Raw genomic sequence first — 14,168 nt, 5'->3', positions numbered from 1 at the left:
ACAGTGTCATAGTATCCGCTATTCTTAACATTTCTATCCTTTTAAAAACTCGATCCATGGTGACCCGGTGGAGGCCGGTAATTCTACCCGTTGCCGAGACCACACCAGCACGCACTGGAGTATCTTGTGTGCACCCTGCACGGTCAGCATTAGCTCCTCTATGTCCCTTGTCGTGTTATTCCCGTGATTAGCACAGCGCCTGACACTTGACAAGTGCTGTCTGTATGTTAGTTGAATAAATGATCAAATATCTAAGAGCATTCTGCATGCCCCATCTCCAGAGACCAGGTTCTGCTGGAATCATGGGATGCGCATCTTACATTTGCCCCCAAATTCTCCCTCTCTTGGCACCGTACAGACTGTCTGTTTCTGCCTTCCTGCTCAGCCGCCTGGCCTGCACATTGGCCATGACTGAAGGAGGCTGCAAGGGAAGCCCAGAATCATCAAAAGGAAGCTTGCAGGTCATTCAGTCCAGCCTCATTAAGGTGTAGAGGAAGAAACTGGGAGCAGAGAAATAGAATGGACTTTTAAAAAGCAAACTCTAGTCCAGTGGTGTCGATTTGAATCAAGATCCCCTACTTCGTTTAACAAGCTTGTATCAGTACCTTCTATGTGTTTGGCACTTGACTAATCACGGGGTATCTCCAGTTGAATAAGGTCTGGAAGGGATCTCCCCTGAGGAGTCAGTCTAACAGGGCAGCCGAATGCATACAGAAATCGGACACAGTGGAACAAATTGTGTGTGTGTGCACACGTGGGCACACAACAGCAACGAAAGCAGCCTACCAGATGTGTTCATAAATTGTCGAAGGAAGTACAGCAGGGCAGGTAACCAGCACTAGCTGGGAAGCTGTGTTTTCTGTGTCGGGCACTCCCCACATACTGTCTCATTAAATTCTCACAAAAATTCAGTTGGTTCGTTATCAACATGCTCATTCAATAGCTAAGAAAATGCTGGGAGGCCCAGGAAGGTGAATTGATTTGTCCAATGAGCAAAAACCAGGATTTCAGCACAGGGTCTGCTTGATCTCAAGCCTATGGTCTTTGTACTATACAAGGATGGGGAGTGTGGTTCATTTCAAAGGCAAATTCCAACTGATTGCTAGAAGCCACATGGAGCACTGTTCTGTGAAGGACTCCAGGCTGTACCTGGGTTCAGAAGCAGGGAGTGTCGTGGGTTAATGCTGCTGCCACGTGGGGGGTGGAAAGTGGTGGCCACTATGTCAGGACTTGGTAGCTCCTGAGCCGTACAATGCCGTCGCTCTTCCAGGCCCAACTATCCCTAACTCAAGGCTCCCAGGTCCTGCTACTTCCTGTGCCTGTCTTCTGAGCTTAGAATGGTGCTTAGTGCCATCTGGGTGTCCAGAACCTTGTCTCCTATTCAGGTCAGCTTGCAGTGTCCTATGCTGTAACCCTTTTCAAAATTCTCAACCCCACCAAAGATAACCCGTTTTCCATTGTCCCAGGACCCTACTCTGTGCTAATGGCGGTTGATGTGATAAAATATTACATGCTTACAGCTTAATATGTTAATGTTTTTAGGCAAAGGGCAGCAGAGGCCTTCCTAATTCAAAGGAACGACTCCGGTGAGAATTTCAGGGCGTTGGGCAGGCTAGCGGGGGTCTGTCAGTCCTGAAGATTATACCAGGCAATGTACTAACACACGTAGCTGACCTCACACCTTTTCTTAGATGCTTTAGATCCCTTGAAATAATAGTTAATGAGGTGCTAAGGTACTGTTGGCTTGTGCCTACGATGCTTAAAGAGGAATCTAGAGGAGGAGATGGTGTTTTCTTACACACTCTATGACTTCCAGCTGTTGCCTGGAGTTACCCACTAGAATTAGCTCTAGGTTGTGGTTCTAGCCGCTATGCCTCTGCTTTAAATTTTATCTCATAACCACTTGGCACCAACATTTTCAATTTCCCAAAGCCGACCATAAATTTGAAACAAGTGTCTAAAACCAGTTGTCAAGAGTCCAGAGGTCCAGCAGTGGTAGCAATAGTGTCAAATGAATCATTTGTGGAATGCTTAACTGCTCATCATCTGTTTGAAGTGTCTTCGTGTTGTCTTATTTTCTACAGTAAAAATAAGTCAGGTTTACTAAAGGTATATATTTTCATTCCTTTCACACATGTGACAGTCTATTTCTGAATTATTGGACTTCTAAAACACTGTGGGTAAATGAGTATGCAGTTGAATGCAAACCACATGTGGAAGTGTTATTTTTAAATAGTTGAATAAATCCTTTAGTATGGAAAGAGCATTTTCACTTGAATATTCTATTAGTGCATAACTTACACATTGTAATGCTTCTTACCAAGAGCCATTTACTTTCAAATTTCAGTTTTAAAATTCTTTGCAAATAAGAAGAGAGCTTCCCTAAGATGAGGTTCACAACCTGATTTTTACGTAGACTTGTAATTTTCTATTTCAGTGAATCAGACAGCCCTGTGGCCGACGAGGTTAGCATTATTGCTTGTGCCCTGCCGCTTTTTCCTGGACTAAACACAAAGAATAACAGAGTGAACACAGTTAAAATGCATCCTTCCCTTTGGTGAAATGAGTAGTCCATGTGCCAGAGTGAAACCGTTCTGTGTGAGCCTGCTGTTGGTATGGACGCTTTATTTGTGTGCCACTCGGATGTCAGGATTTCTTTCTAATTGCATGTGTGAATTTTTGAACAGAGGAAAATATGGCTAACTGGTTGGAGTACAGAAGTGTGAGCCTTGAAGAACAGGCTTCAGGCACCTTGGAGCCTCGGCCTTCTCTGGATCCTTCACTAACATCCCAGGAATGCCGAACTATCTGAAATACATTCCAGTGAGGGGCCTTGCTCCCCAAGGCACTGAGAGTCTTTCTTATTTCCTATGCTGTGCAGATGAGGCATTAACCAGGGTATCGTTTGAGATATTTTGAAAACTTCCAAATAAGGGGGCAGCAGTTATAGATTATTTAAACATGATATTGACTGGGGACTTTGGAAGATCTTTTATTTTGCTTGTTACTAATATTTTCATGTGCAATTGTATCTTCCAAAGTGTTAGACCTTTCTTCCGTTGATGTTTCTGACTTAAATTGCAGTCATTAAACATCATTTCAGTACTTAATTGAACATTCTAGTATATGATTTACTATACTTTAAAAATTAACATTGAACTCATAACATTGGTTTGAGTAGAGCACTGAAGCTAGTTTATTTACTCACTAGAGGAAAGCTCATTTGTAACCTATTTGCACTATAAGTGCATCTCTTAAACAGGTACTGACAGAACATAGAACATCACTAAAATAGAAAAAAAAAATGATTGCTTCTTATCCATATAACTAACCCGCCACTTGGCAATAGAAGGAAATGAGGATTGTTATCCAAATGCAGTCATCATGGAGACATTCATTCTTAGTAGCTGGCACATGGTAGGTGGTTGCTTAGTAAATACGTATTAATGGGAGGACATATGGCTGCCAGGCCCACCTACTGCCGACGAGTCCCGTCAATGTTTCCGTGGGGGGCTCTGAGTCTCGACACACGGGGTGGCTGCCTTCTCCACAGCTCTGCCTGGAGGAGCCTCGTGTCCTCTGAGTGCCCAAGGACTAAAACGGAACCATTTTCTCCTTCCAAACCTGCCCCTCCTCTGGCTCACCCACTTGGTTGTCAGAACCACATGCTACCCAGTCACATGCAAAATTGATTTCACAACCCTTTAATGAGTTGCAGCTGAGCATGAAAACCTCTGATCTAGCCTTTTCAGTGCAATTCCTTTAATCCTCCCAAGAAAGGTGTATAACTCGTACCATACCATTCTAGAAGCTAGGGAGAGAGGTCAATCCATTGTGTACAATGAATACATGAGGACATTCACACTTAATTCCTTGATAAACTCCTGGTTTAAAAAAAAAGGTGGGGGGGCCTGGCTGGTGTGGCTCAGTGGATTGAATTCTGGCCTGTGAACCAAAGGGTCACCAGTTCGATTCCCAGTCAGGACACATACCTGGGTTGCAGGCCAGGTCCCCAGTTGGGGGTGTGTGAGAGGCAACCACATATTGATGTTTCTCTCCCCCTTTCTCCCTCCCTTCCACTTTCTCTAAAAATAAATAAAAATTTTGAAAAAGGCTTACAGGGTCTGATCTATGTAACAGATCCAAACTCCTGAGTATTGTCCATAGGGTCCTTCCACATCTCACCCAGGTTCATCTCCTAGACTTCATCATCTTACTTCTCAATTACCTACCCTGATTAAAACCACCCTGAGCTATCTGGACTCCCCCCATGCCCCATGCGGTTTCTCACCTCTGCACACCCACTCTCTACCTTCAGCACGTAGCTCATCTGAGTGCCATTCTACCTGAGACCTTCCTGACGGGAGTCAGACTCATCACAGCTAGGTTCCATGCCTGTCAACGCCTGAAAGGCGGGACCATACATTGTGTGCATTAGCAGGTGCTACAGCTGCTGTAGTACCTGACCCCGTGTGGGCACTTAATAAACTTCAGTTCCGTTCACCTGACTCATCTCCTCTACTACAGGCCTTGGGCTCCATTCTTAGGTCTATGGATACAGACAGGTATGAGGTGTAGCCTGCATGCCTAGAGAGCTTAGCGTGTGAGGAATAGAAGGACATACGTATTTACAACTACCTCCAGTATAGCACAATGCCCAAGAGGTTGTCTGGGCGAGTCAGACCTGGGTTCAAATTATGACCCTTCTGATTGTTGGCTTTTGGACCTAAAACAAACTCTTGAGCCACTCTAATCTTCCAATCCAGCATATGGAAGACTGGAGTAATAACAGGAGTAGTCACCTCATAGGGCTGGGAGTTGTAAAAGATGGGTACGTGTAAAGCCCTGAGCACTGTATGGCCCCGAGCTCTCAGGGCTTGTTAGCATGCAGTCAAGCAGATGATGTGCCCGGTGCCACATGGGTGTTGTAGGTGGAAAGAACCGCAGGAGTTGAAAGGCGGTAATGGTTACTGTGGGCTGGGCAGATGGGAGAGGTCCGGTGGAGGAGGCAGAATATGAGCTAAGCTTAGAAAGGAAAGGAGATCTTAGATTAGGAGGTAGGAAGGCCTTCCTGACGGGGTGAACTGGCGAGCCAGCAAAGGCCAGAGCAGGTCTGCCTGTGCCTTGTCTGTAGACTAGTTTCACTGCTAGTGTTTGTACATTTATTTATGTGTTTGATGTGCTCAAACACTTGTCAAGTGGAAGCTGAAGTTACTGATCTTGGGAGATGCTTTTTTTTTTTTTTTTAATTTTAAAGAATTCTGCCTCCTTTCTCTTTTCCATGACTTTCTGATAGGTCTATACTGAGTCTATATTTTGCTGATATGTTTATCTTGATTAAACCATTCGGAATTAGCAAGGAGAAATGGTTGAGTCCTGCAAAGTCCATGTCCCACCCCAGAGATCGTGACTGTAGGGTCTGATGTGGGGCCAGGGAACCTGCACTGTTAAAGAAACTCCCCTTGTAGGCCACTCAGGGTTGGCATCTGCTACCTCGGAGAATTCGTCTTTCTCAGTGTTTAGCCGTGCTGGCTTATAGTTAAATTTGGGAAACAGGTCAAATTTGTTTGATTTTTATGTAAAGTTGAAACTCATAATTTTGTAGAATTTAGCGATTTTCTACCTGGAAAAGCATTCAGAAGCCACTGCCTGCCTCTTGTTTGGGAAAACATCTCTGGATGATCCAGGTGAGGAAGCACCCTGCACAATGCGGGCTTTCTAGCCTCTGAACAGCCAGCTCCTCTCCTGAATGACTTCATTTTCTTAAAAGAGGTTTTACACCCACATTCTGCCTCTTTGTACTTTTACATTTGTTTCAGGGGGACCTACTGGACCAGGATAAGTCTGTACTGCTCTTTCCACGTGACGGCAAATCACGTCTTTCCTTAGCCCTTTCTTCTGCAAGAGAAACAAACCACCTGATTTCCACTCCTATTTGTTGTTGCCCGATTTTTTAAAATGTGACTCAGGCTTGGCTTGCTCTCTTTGAAAACTGCTTGTTTCCAGCTTTTGTGGTCTGAGCATTGAGTCTACTAAAAAAAATTGTTTTAGCTTTTCCTTCCAAAATTTATTGGAAATTGAGGGGAGATAGGCTGATCTGTATTTCCCAGGATCCATCATGTGCTGCTTTTCTAAGAAACAGCCCATTTGTATTGTTTCTGACATTTCACACATCCTCCAAGAATTCTCCAAGATCACAATTTCCCAAGGCCAAACCATTCCTGACACATTCTTCTCCTTTGAAATGTGTTAGGCGGCCTCGTATCTAGCTGCTGAAATATAGTAAAAACACTAAAGAATGAGCTGTTAGCTGAGCGGTGCCTTGGCTCTGAGGAGTGTGGGGCGGGGGAGCCGTGAAGCTAAGTGGTTTCCCCGAGTTACTGCCGGGGTGCAAGCATCTCAGACCACACCGCTGAAGCTCCCTGTCTCTAGCTCAGCACTTAGGGTGTTGGGGCTGTTCTGTCAAAGGAGACTTGCCTTTTGTCATTCTTGGAAGCAGTGTAAAGAAAAGGTCAGCAGATCTGTGTTTCTCTTCTTACTCCCGTGGCCAGTGTATATTTTTGGTGGAATTCTCTCTTCATTCCCCCTTTTCACTTTCCTTTCTTTCTTTTGCTCTTCTCTCCCTCCTTTCCTTCCTTTTTCCCTTTCTCCTTCCCTTTACTTCCTTCCTTCCTTCCATGACCAGAAAACCTTTCTGTAAGCAAACCAAAGAATGACTTAATTGTGATATATGCAGCTTCACAGTCAGATGTGACATACTGTGAATGAGACTTTAAAGGCCAGAAGTACCTCCCCTTCCTCCCTCTTCCATCACTCACTTTAGCACTAAGATCTTTTATGGCTCTCTGCTGAGCAGCCTAGCACACGGACAGGAGCACAGGTTCTGGTGCTAGGTTGCCTGGGTTCAAATCCTGGCTCTCCACTTATGAACTGTGTGGCTTTGAGCATATTACCTAACTTCTCTGTGCTTCACTTTCCTCAGGTTTAAAATGTATTTAAAACCTATTTCCAAGGGTTGCTATGAAGATTAAATGGTTAATTCATATCAGTTGCTTAGAACAGTGCCTAGCATGTGATCATTGCTCAATGAAGTTTGTCAGGTGCTGACTGAATGAATTATGTAATTCGATACAAAGGGAAAATGTATATGAATTACCACATGTGACAAATAGAGCATAGATTTGAAAATTAATTTAGAGTGTTTCAGTTCTCTGACTAATCCAAACTAGAGCTACATGCTGGAGGGGAAAAAAGCTTTTATGATTTTTTAAAATCCCTTTAAAAAAACAGTTTTTAGGAAAACATATCGTCAATTTACTTTTATCCTTTTTTGATGTGTATATGTGTATGGAATGTATCAAACAAAATTATAGAAGATACACATACAGTTTAAAGAATTAAAAAATGTTAAAATGCCTGTGTACATGCCACCCAATGTAATAGAACATCACCGATGTCCCCTGTGTGCCCCTAGCCCAGTGGCCCCCTCTCTCCTCCAGAAATAACCCTATCGTAAAGTTTTTGTTCATCTTGCTTTTTCTCGTGGTTTTACCACACACAGATGCACTGAGAGACCTGAGATTGTTCAGATTCATGAGCTTTTTAAAACTATACCACAATTAGCGCTGAGTTTGGTTTTCAGTATAGTTGGACTCGTTTCCAGCATCTTATTTAGTTCTTTATTTGTCCTACTTTTCTGTTTTGCTCCCCGCCCTCCTTTTTTTTTTTGGATTTGAGGTCTTTTCTCCTTTCCTCTAGTTCCAGTCTTCTCCCCCCATTGGTTTGGAAGTCACTTACTGTATTTTTCGGACTATAAGATGCGCCCAACCGTAAGACGCACCTAGGTTTTAGAGGAGGAAAATAGGGGAAAAAACCCTGCTCCACCGCCACCCCTTCCCCCTCCCCAGTGAGCCAGGTAAGCTACATTCTGACTATAAGATGCACCCCCATTTTCCTCCCAAATTGGGGGGGTGCGTCTTATAGTCCAAAAAACACAGTACTCTATTAAATTTTGTCACATATATTTAACAAAGTATAAAGTTAGTCAATATTTTCCCTCATTAGCCAAGGACCTTAAACACTCCTAAAGGAATTTCTTTGGAAATATGCAATTTCACATGGAAAGGACTCGTCATCAAAGTTGGCAGCTACGGCTTTTGCTGACTGGTTTATTTAGTTCTTCCCTCTGGACAACATGGGACCGTCTCTTGGGAACAGCAGACAGAACCAAAGTGCCACTGTTACGTTCGGAAGTGCCCACCATGGAATTGAATGGAGCCTGAAAGTTTATCTAGACTATTATTTTTCAAGCTTTTTCACTTGGCCCAACAGTAAGAAATAATGTTTTACTTCATACCCAATATACACATAAATATAGTTTGTAAAACTGAAACAAAAGTTTCATGAAACAGTACCTCTCTTAGCCTATGTAGTACAATATGAGTATTTCTATTCCATTCCTTTCTTAAATTAAAGGGGGAAAAAAAACTTGTCCAAACCCATTACATCGATTGTATACCCACTAAGGAGCCCTGACCCACAGTTATAAAAAGCCCAGATCTAGGCTGAAGTCCCCCATTGGCATGCAGCGTAGGAAGCTGAAGCCCGGACCAATGGCATGGGTCCGCAAGACTTGTCAGTGAGTGAAGAGCTGGGACCCACATCTCTGGACTCTTATCTCTAAGTCCACTTCTTTATTCATATATGTCAGGCACACCAAAATAATACAGGATGAAGAAAACAGGAAGCCACTGGTGAGCTGCAGCTATGGAATAGAAAATTAAGCTCCTCTGGTGCCTCCTAGACATCTACTTTTGGCTTCACAAGGTAGCCACTGCTCGTGAACCCAAGTCATTGCCGGGCACCACGGTCCATCACCCCCGACCTTCACAACCACCTTCCACAGTTGCGATATTATCCGTGTTTCATAAGTGAGGGGATGGAGACTCAGATAATGATTTATTGCCTCCTTCATGGAGCACATAAGAGGAGGGGCTGAGTGGATGGTCCTGTCTGGCCCCATAGCTCATGGGGTTTAATGGCCTCGCACTGACTCTTTATAATTCTTCACTTGACTTGCTTCCTATTATACCTCTCAGAAAGAAGATAAAGCAACAAGAGGAATACTGTCCTGGACTAATTTTACCAGTCAGAATAGCTAGTTGGTGGTGTGGTTTGCAGATGTGCTCGCTTATTCTCTCTCCCCCATTAGCCTGGAGTGCACAGGCTTCACCTCATTGACTGTCTTGTACAGCTCCTGGCACATTGTAAGCTCACAATGAATGTTTATTAAATGGATAAACAAGGGCATCTAGACACGATAAGGACTTTGGGTTAAAGCAACCACATCACAGTTGGAGACAGGTCACACAGCTACCAGGAGCATGGCATATGGTGAGAGACTGCCTAGGTTTAATATTACCTGGTCCTTACAAGCTATTTGATCATGAGAATCAAATAGCTTGCTAAGAGAAGTTGCTTAACTTCTCTTGTGCCTCAGTTTCCTGGGGATGCTAATGTTGCCTACCTCATAGTATGGTTCTAGGTGTTACTAAAGGAAAGCACTTAGACCAGGGCCTGGCTCAGAGTAAGTACTGTATAGTCACTGTTATCGGAGGTTATGAGGACTGACTAGGGGAATATGGAACTTGTGTCTCGTATTTTAGGAAAAACATGTCAGAAAGTTTAGAGGTAAGCTGAGTATAATCAGATGGCCAGAGAATAAGAGACGACCTTTCGTGTGCAATTGGGGCTAAAATTGTGCTAAATAAATAAATGAGCTAACAAGCACATATCTCTCTTGTCATGAAAGAGATTTATTCCTGACCAAAAAAACCTCTCAGTCTATAGAAGATTATTAAGCAGATGGCCTATGAGTATGTTAGTGCTTACTAAGCACCAACATGGATTTATAAAGTACAAAATTTTTGAGTAGACAACTTAGTTAAAAGACTAGGAGAATGCCTGAGATGCAATATGTCTTATTTTCAGGAAAGAATTTGGAAAATCTGATTTAGAGAACAGCAGAGTGTTTGGTTCAGTGTGTGAGGCCTCCCCACATAGGCCCTGGATTTGGCCTCGGTTTTCTCACTTGCAAAACCTGGATAATGACTGCAGTGGCCTCCTACTGTGGTTCTGCGAACCATGAGATAAGGAATGTGTAGTGCTTAGTAAGCAGGAGGTAAATATAGACCCCTAATTACCAGGCCTGAGTAAGCAGATAAGGTGGAAGAGAATGTGGCAAGAGTCAAGGGGTTCTCAGCTGTTTGCCTTTAACAAGTGCTGGTCTCACTCAGATGAAAGGTGGAAGTTTGCTTTGCAGTTGTCAAAACAAAGTCTTAAGGTCCCTTGATGCCACTGACAGAAGGGTGGGCCAGAAGGAACCTAAATAAGCAGCCTGAGGTCTGAGCACCTGTTGCTTGCTTTTTTCTCCTTCCAGGGGCCTTTGTGGTGTGCTGGACCCCGGGCCTGGTCGTTCTGCTGCTGGACGGCCTGAATTGTAAGGAGTGCGGCCTGCAGCACGTGAAAAGTTGGTTCCTGCTGCTGGCCTTGCTCAACTCCCTCATGAACCCTGTCATCTACTCCTACAAGGATGAGGACATGTACAACACCATGAAGAAGATGATCTGCTGCTTCTCGCAGAAGAACGCGGAGCGGCGGGCCTCCCGCATCACCTCCACAGTCCTCAGCAGGAGCGATACGGGCAGCCAGTACACGGAAGATGGTATCAGCCAAAACACGGTCAGCAACAAGAGCAGCTCCTAAACCATGGGTGCCCTCTGCCCGCCCAACCTCACTGGGGAAAGCGATTGAGAAAACCTGTCTCTAACCAAGTCCATGTACAGTGTTATTCGAGGTCTGCATTAATCATTGCTAGATTAAAAAGAGAATTGTTTTGTATAGTTTAAAAGCATGGGCAGTGGAGGGAGGATACTACGTGCATGAAGAGAAAATGCACAGGAAGAGGGAAGCTAGCCCCCTGGATTCCTGCCCGCTGCCCGTGCTGTGAACTGCTCGGAGCTCCGCTGCCTGGACGCACGTCCTGGGCTCTGCTGCCATCTTGTAGCCATTCTCTTTGTGTTTTAAAAGATGTTGGTAAAGGGCTTAGGCCAAAATAAATAATACTGTTACTTGAGCCACTTTATGTAGCTGCTTGGAATGCCTATGTAGTTCTTTCTGCATGCATTTAAAAATTTTTAAAGTGCTTCAGCAGTGATGTGTTTTTTTGGTTTTTGTTTTTGTTTTTTTTTTTTTTGCTCAAAGAAACCATGGCCAGTAGCTAGGTATTCAATAGGAATCTCAGAATAACAAATTGGCAAGAACTCCAGGTAAAACTTGATTTTTAGCATAACATTCTGAGGATAAGTATTTACTGTAAAGTAATAACAAAAAAGGTCAACATTGAAACTTTTCCTGAAGCCAAAAAAAAGCCCTTGTTGTGGCCCTCTGATTATGCATGAGTGTGTGAATGCATCTTATATTTATACATTTCAGATTTGTATTTAAAGACATCAAAGACAGTGTTGATGAAATAAACTCACTGGCCACCTAGACTTCCAAGTGTAGGATTATAGCTGAAGAAATGGCCTGTTGTGTTCTAACAGAAAAGAGAAAGAGGTGATTCACTTGAAAACAGACATTTAGCAGAGTAAAAGGTATATTGACAGGGGGGCCGAAGTCCTTCCATATAGCATCACAGACGAGCTCGATTCAAGTTCTTGTTTTCAGGTACCTCCATACCACTGGTGGCCTGTCGGAGTTAGTATGTGGAATAATTTTCACATCTCCTATTTTTCCCACGGTTATGAACATGCTTCTGGTTCTTGTCTTACTTGTAGACTGAATTTTGATGGGGGTCCTATTTAAAATTTTTCCCCTTCCAAGACTTCAGTGGGCAACACGAAAGGCAGGTCACCAAGAAAAAACAAAACGTTTCATACACATAGGCTACTGACCAAAGCTTTCCGTGTAAAGCATTTAGAGTATATTCTGATTTTAAAATAACAATAACTTCAAGGCAGATATGATAGTATTTATGTAGTTTGCAAAAGAAGTTTACATTTTTTTGCTATTGTGATGTAACATGTATGTGCAAGAACTACTTGTAATAAAAGTATTTGAATAAAAGTCATGCTTTTAGATATAATGTCCTAAAATAGAGAGTATTGTGGTTTGAAGGTGTAGATTTTACAAACCCTGTGTAGTACGTGTGTCTGTTTGAAGCTTATATCAAAGCTACCTATAAAATAAAATTTAAAAAAAACTTCTCTTTTTTTGAGGTGCATTATTGCTGGGTGTATTTTCTAAGTAAAAATATAGTTTGTGGTAGCTGTAGCACAGATTTTTACTGCAGAAGAAAAATCGCATTTGCCATGAAGTACATACTCTTTTTGTTTTATGTAAGCATTTTGAGTCTACAGCTGGCCAAAGGGTGGGGAATTGAAATTGAATTTTAGTCCCCAAATAGCTACTAAGGGATCTTTAAAGGTTTTATTTTGAAGAAAGCACCGTTTTTAGTACCCTGCAGCAGAGTGTCATATTCAGAGCGGTGTCTGGAGGGGATCCAAGTGTGGAAACTCGGGGTGCAAATATAGAGCTTTTGTTTTCATGCACACACATATCTCAGGTGGTGCAAGAGTAGAGGAGTCATTTGTGTGTGGAAACGATAAGTGGCTATTGTCACAGGGCCAGAGAGAACACCCCCCCTTTTAGTTGGACAACAACAACAAAACAATGTTTCCCCTCAGTTCTAGGGCCCCAATTTATCTGCAGGCCATTGAGAAGATTGTTCTGAAAATGTGATTTAGACCTTTTCAGACCGGCTCTTAACTCAAAGCCCGGGCTTCTCCCTAGCCAAACGAGATTTAATGGTCTTAGATTTATATGTCCAAGGTGTTCTGTTAAGTCTGTATTGGTGGGAAAATTTAGTCCTCCATGAAAACTGCCTGCTTGGAAAGAAAGATATTTTTGGAAATAAAGCGTTGACATTTCTTGATGAAATTGTTTTAAAAGTGGGCGGTGGAGTTGGGGCCATCATAGAGCCTTTAGGAGCTCCAAGCGCTGGAATGATTATGACACCGCCCTCTCCCCGTGGGTGAAATTCCAAAGAAAAACAACACTAAACGTAAGCCTCCATCAAAGCTCCAATTTCCCTCACTATCAGCACGTGGATGCTTTTTTATATAAAAATCAAAATTAGAAATTTGTGTGCCCCTGCTTCACCCATACTGAGCACGTGTGCAGCCCACAGTTGGATGGCTTGGGACGAAGGACGGGGCGCAGTCAGCAGCATCGGCTTCAGGCTGTGGGTTGAGGGGGACAGCTCTGTTTACCTGCTGAGGCCGCCCCACACAGAGTGGAGCACATGCCCTGCCCCTAGTGTGTAGGCTGATTTCCTCATGAAGTTGAAACTGTGTTGTGCTTATTAGCTCATTAATCCTCTAATCATTCAGGGAGGGGACAATAAAAATGCTTGGCCCTCGTTTTTTAATGGAATGAATAAGCATAATGAAAACAAGCCCTGTAGAGACACCCATGAAGGTGACTTAGCAGCAAACTCAAGGCGAGTTTGGTAGTGCCTGGGGTAAAAAGAACCACAGCGTCATTCTACACAATGACGCCTTTCACCATGCACTAAAAAGAGTAAAAAGCATACAAAAACCAAATCTGACTTCTGGGACCTTAGCAGAGAACTACATCCCCTTGGTGGACCACTAAATGTGATGTTAAATTGCAAACCCTTAGGGCTTCTTCCAGTTTTCCACATTGTCTTTCAGCCTAGGAGCTGGGGTTAGAATCATTTAGGACATGAAGAATTTTTAAGGGGAGGATGCGTTTTGTGTGAGGGGTGCTCTCCTGAGCACACTGCATAACTTAAAATACTTATAATTAAAGACTGGTTATCACAGAGGAATGTTAGGATGGGAAATGCTGTTGCTGTGGGGGCTTTGTGAAGGGGGGGGCTAAGTCTATATTTTATTTTTACAGCATCCTCTCCAGTGCTGTTTGGAGTTTGCTCTCCCCCAAATTAGCAGATGGCAAACTACTAATGGCAGTGGCTGGGGGTTCAGAGTGCTTTATTGCATATAACTTCTGAGCTTATAGAGCTAACAGTAGCCACGTGGTCACTCAAGTCACATGGGAAGGCTCCAGCGCACATCAGTAAGCGT

General features: G+C 43.4%; 1 protein-coding gene across 1 annotated transcript in view; it reads left to right on the top strand.

Moving 5' to 3' along the window:
- The window catches only part of LPAR3 (lysophosphatidic acid receptor 3), a 70,091-nt gene extending 58,674 nt beyond the window's left edge, over positions 1-11,417 (top strand). Inside the window, exon 3 of the mRNA XM_045199604.2 lies at positions 10,439-11,417. Within this exon, the coding sequence (XP_045055539.2) occupies positions 10,439-10,764 (326 nt within the window). The 3' untranslated portion in view covers positions 10,765-11,417. The remainder of the gene's footprint in view (positions 1-10,438) is intronic.
- Positions 11,418-14,168: the final 2,751 nt, after the last annotated feature.

This window comes from Desmodus rotundus, chromosome 3, assembly GCF_022682495.2.
Source record: "Desmodus rotundus isolate HL8 chromosome 3, HLdesRot8A.1, whole genome shotgun sequence".
Taxonomy (NCBI): Eukaryota; Metazoa; Chordata; class Mammalia; order Chiroptera; family Phyllostomidae; genus Desmodus; species Desmodus rotundus.
The sequence above is the reverse complement of the archived record's forward strand: the minus strand, read 5'-3'. Positions and strand labels throughout refer to the sequence as shown.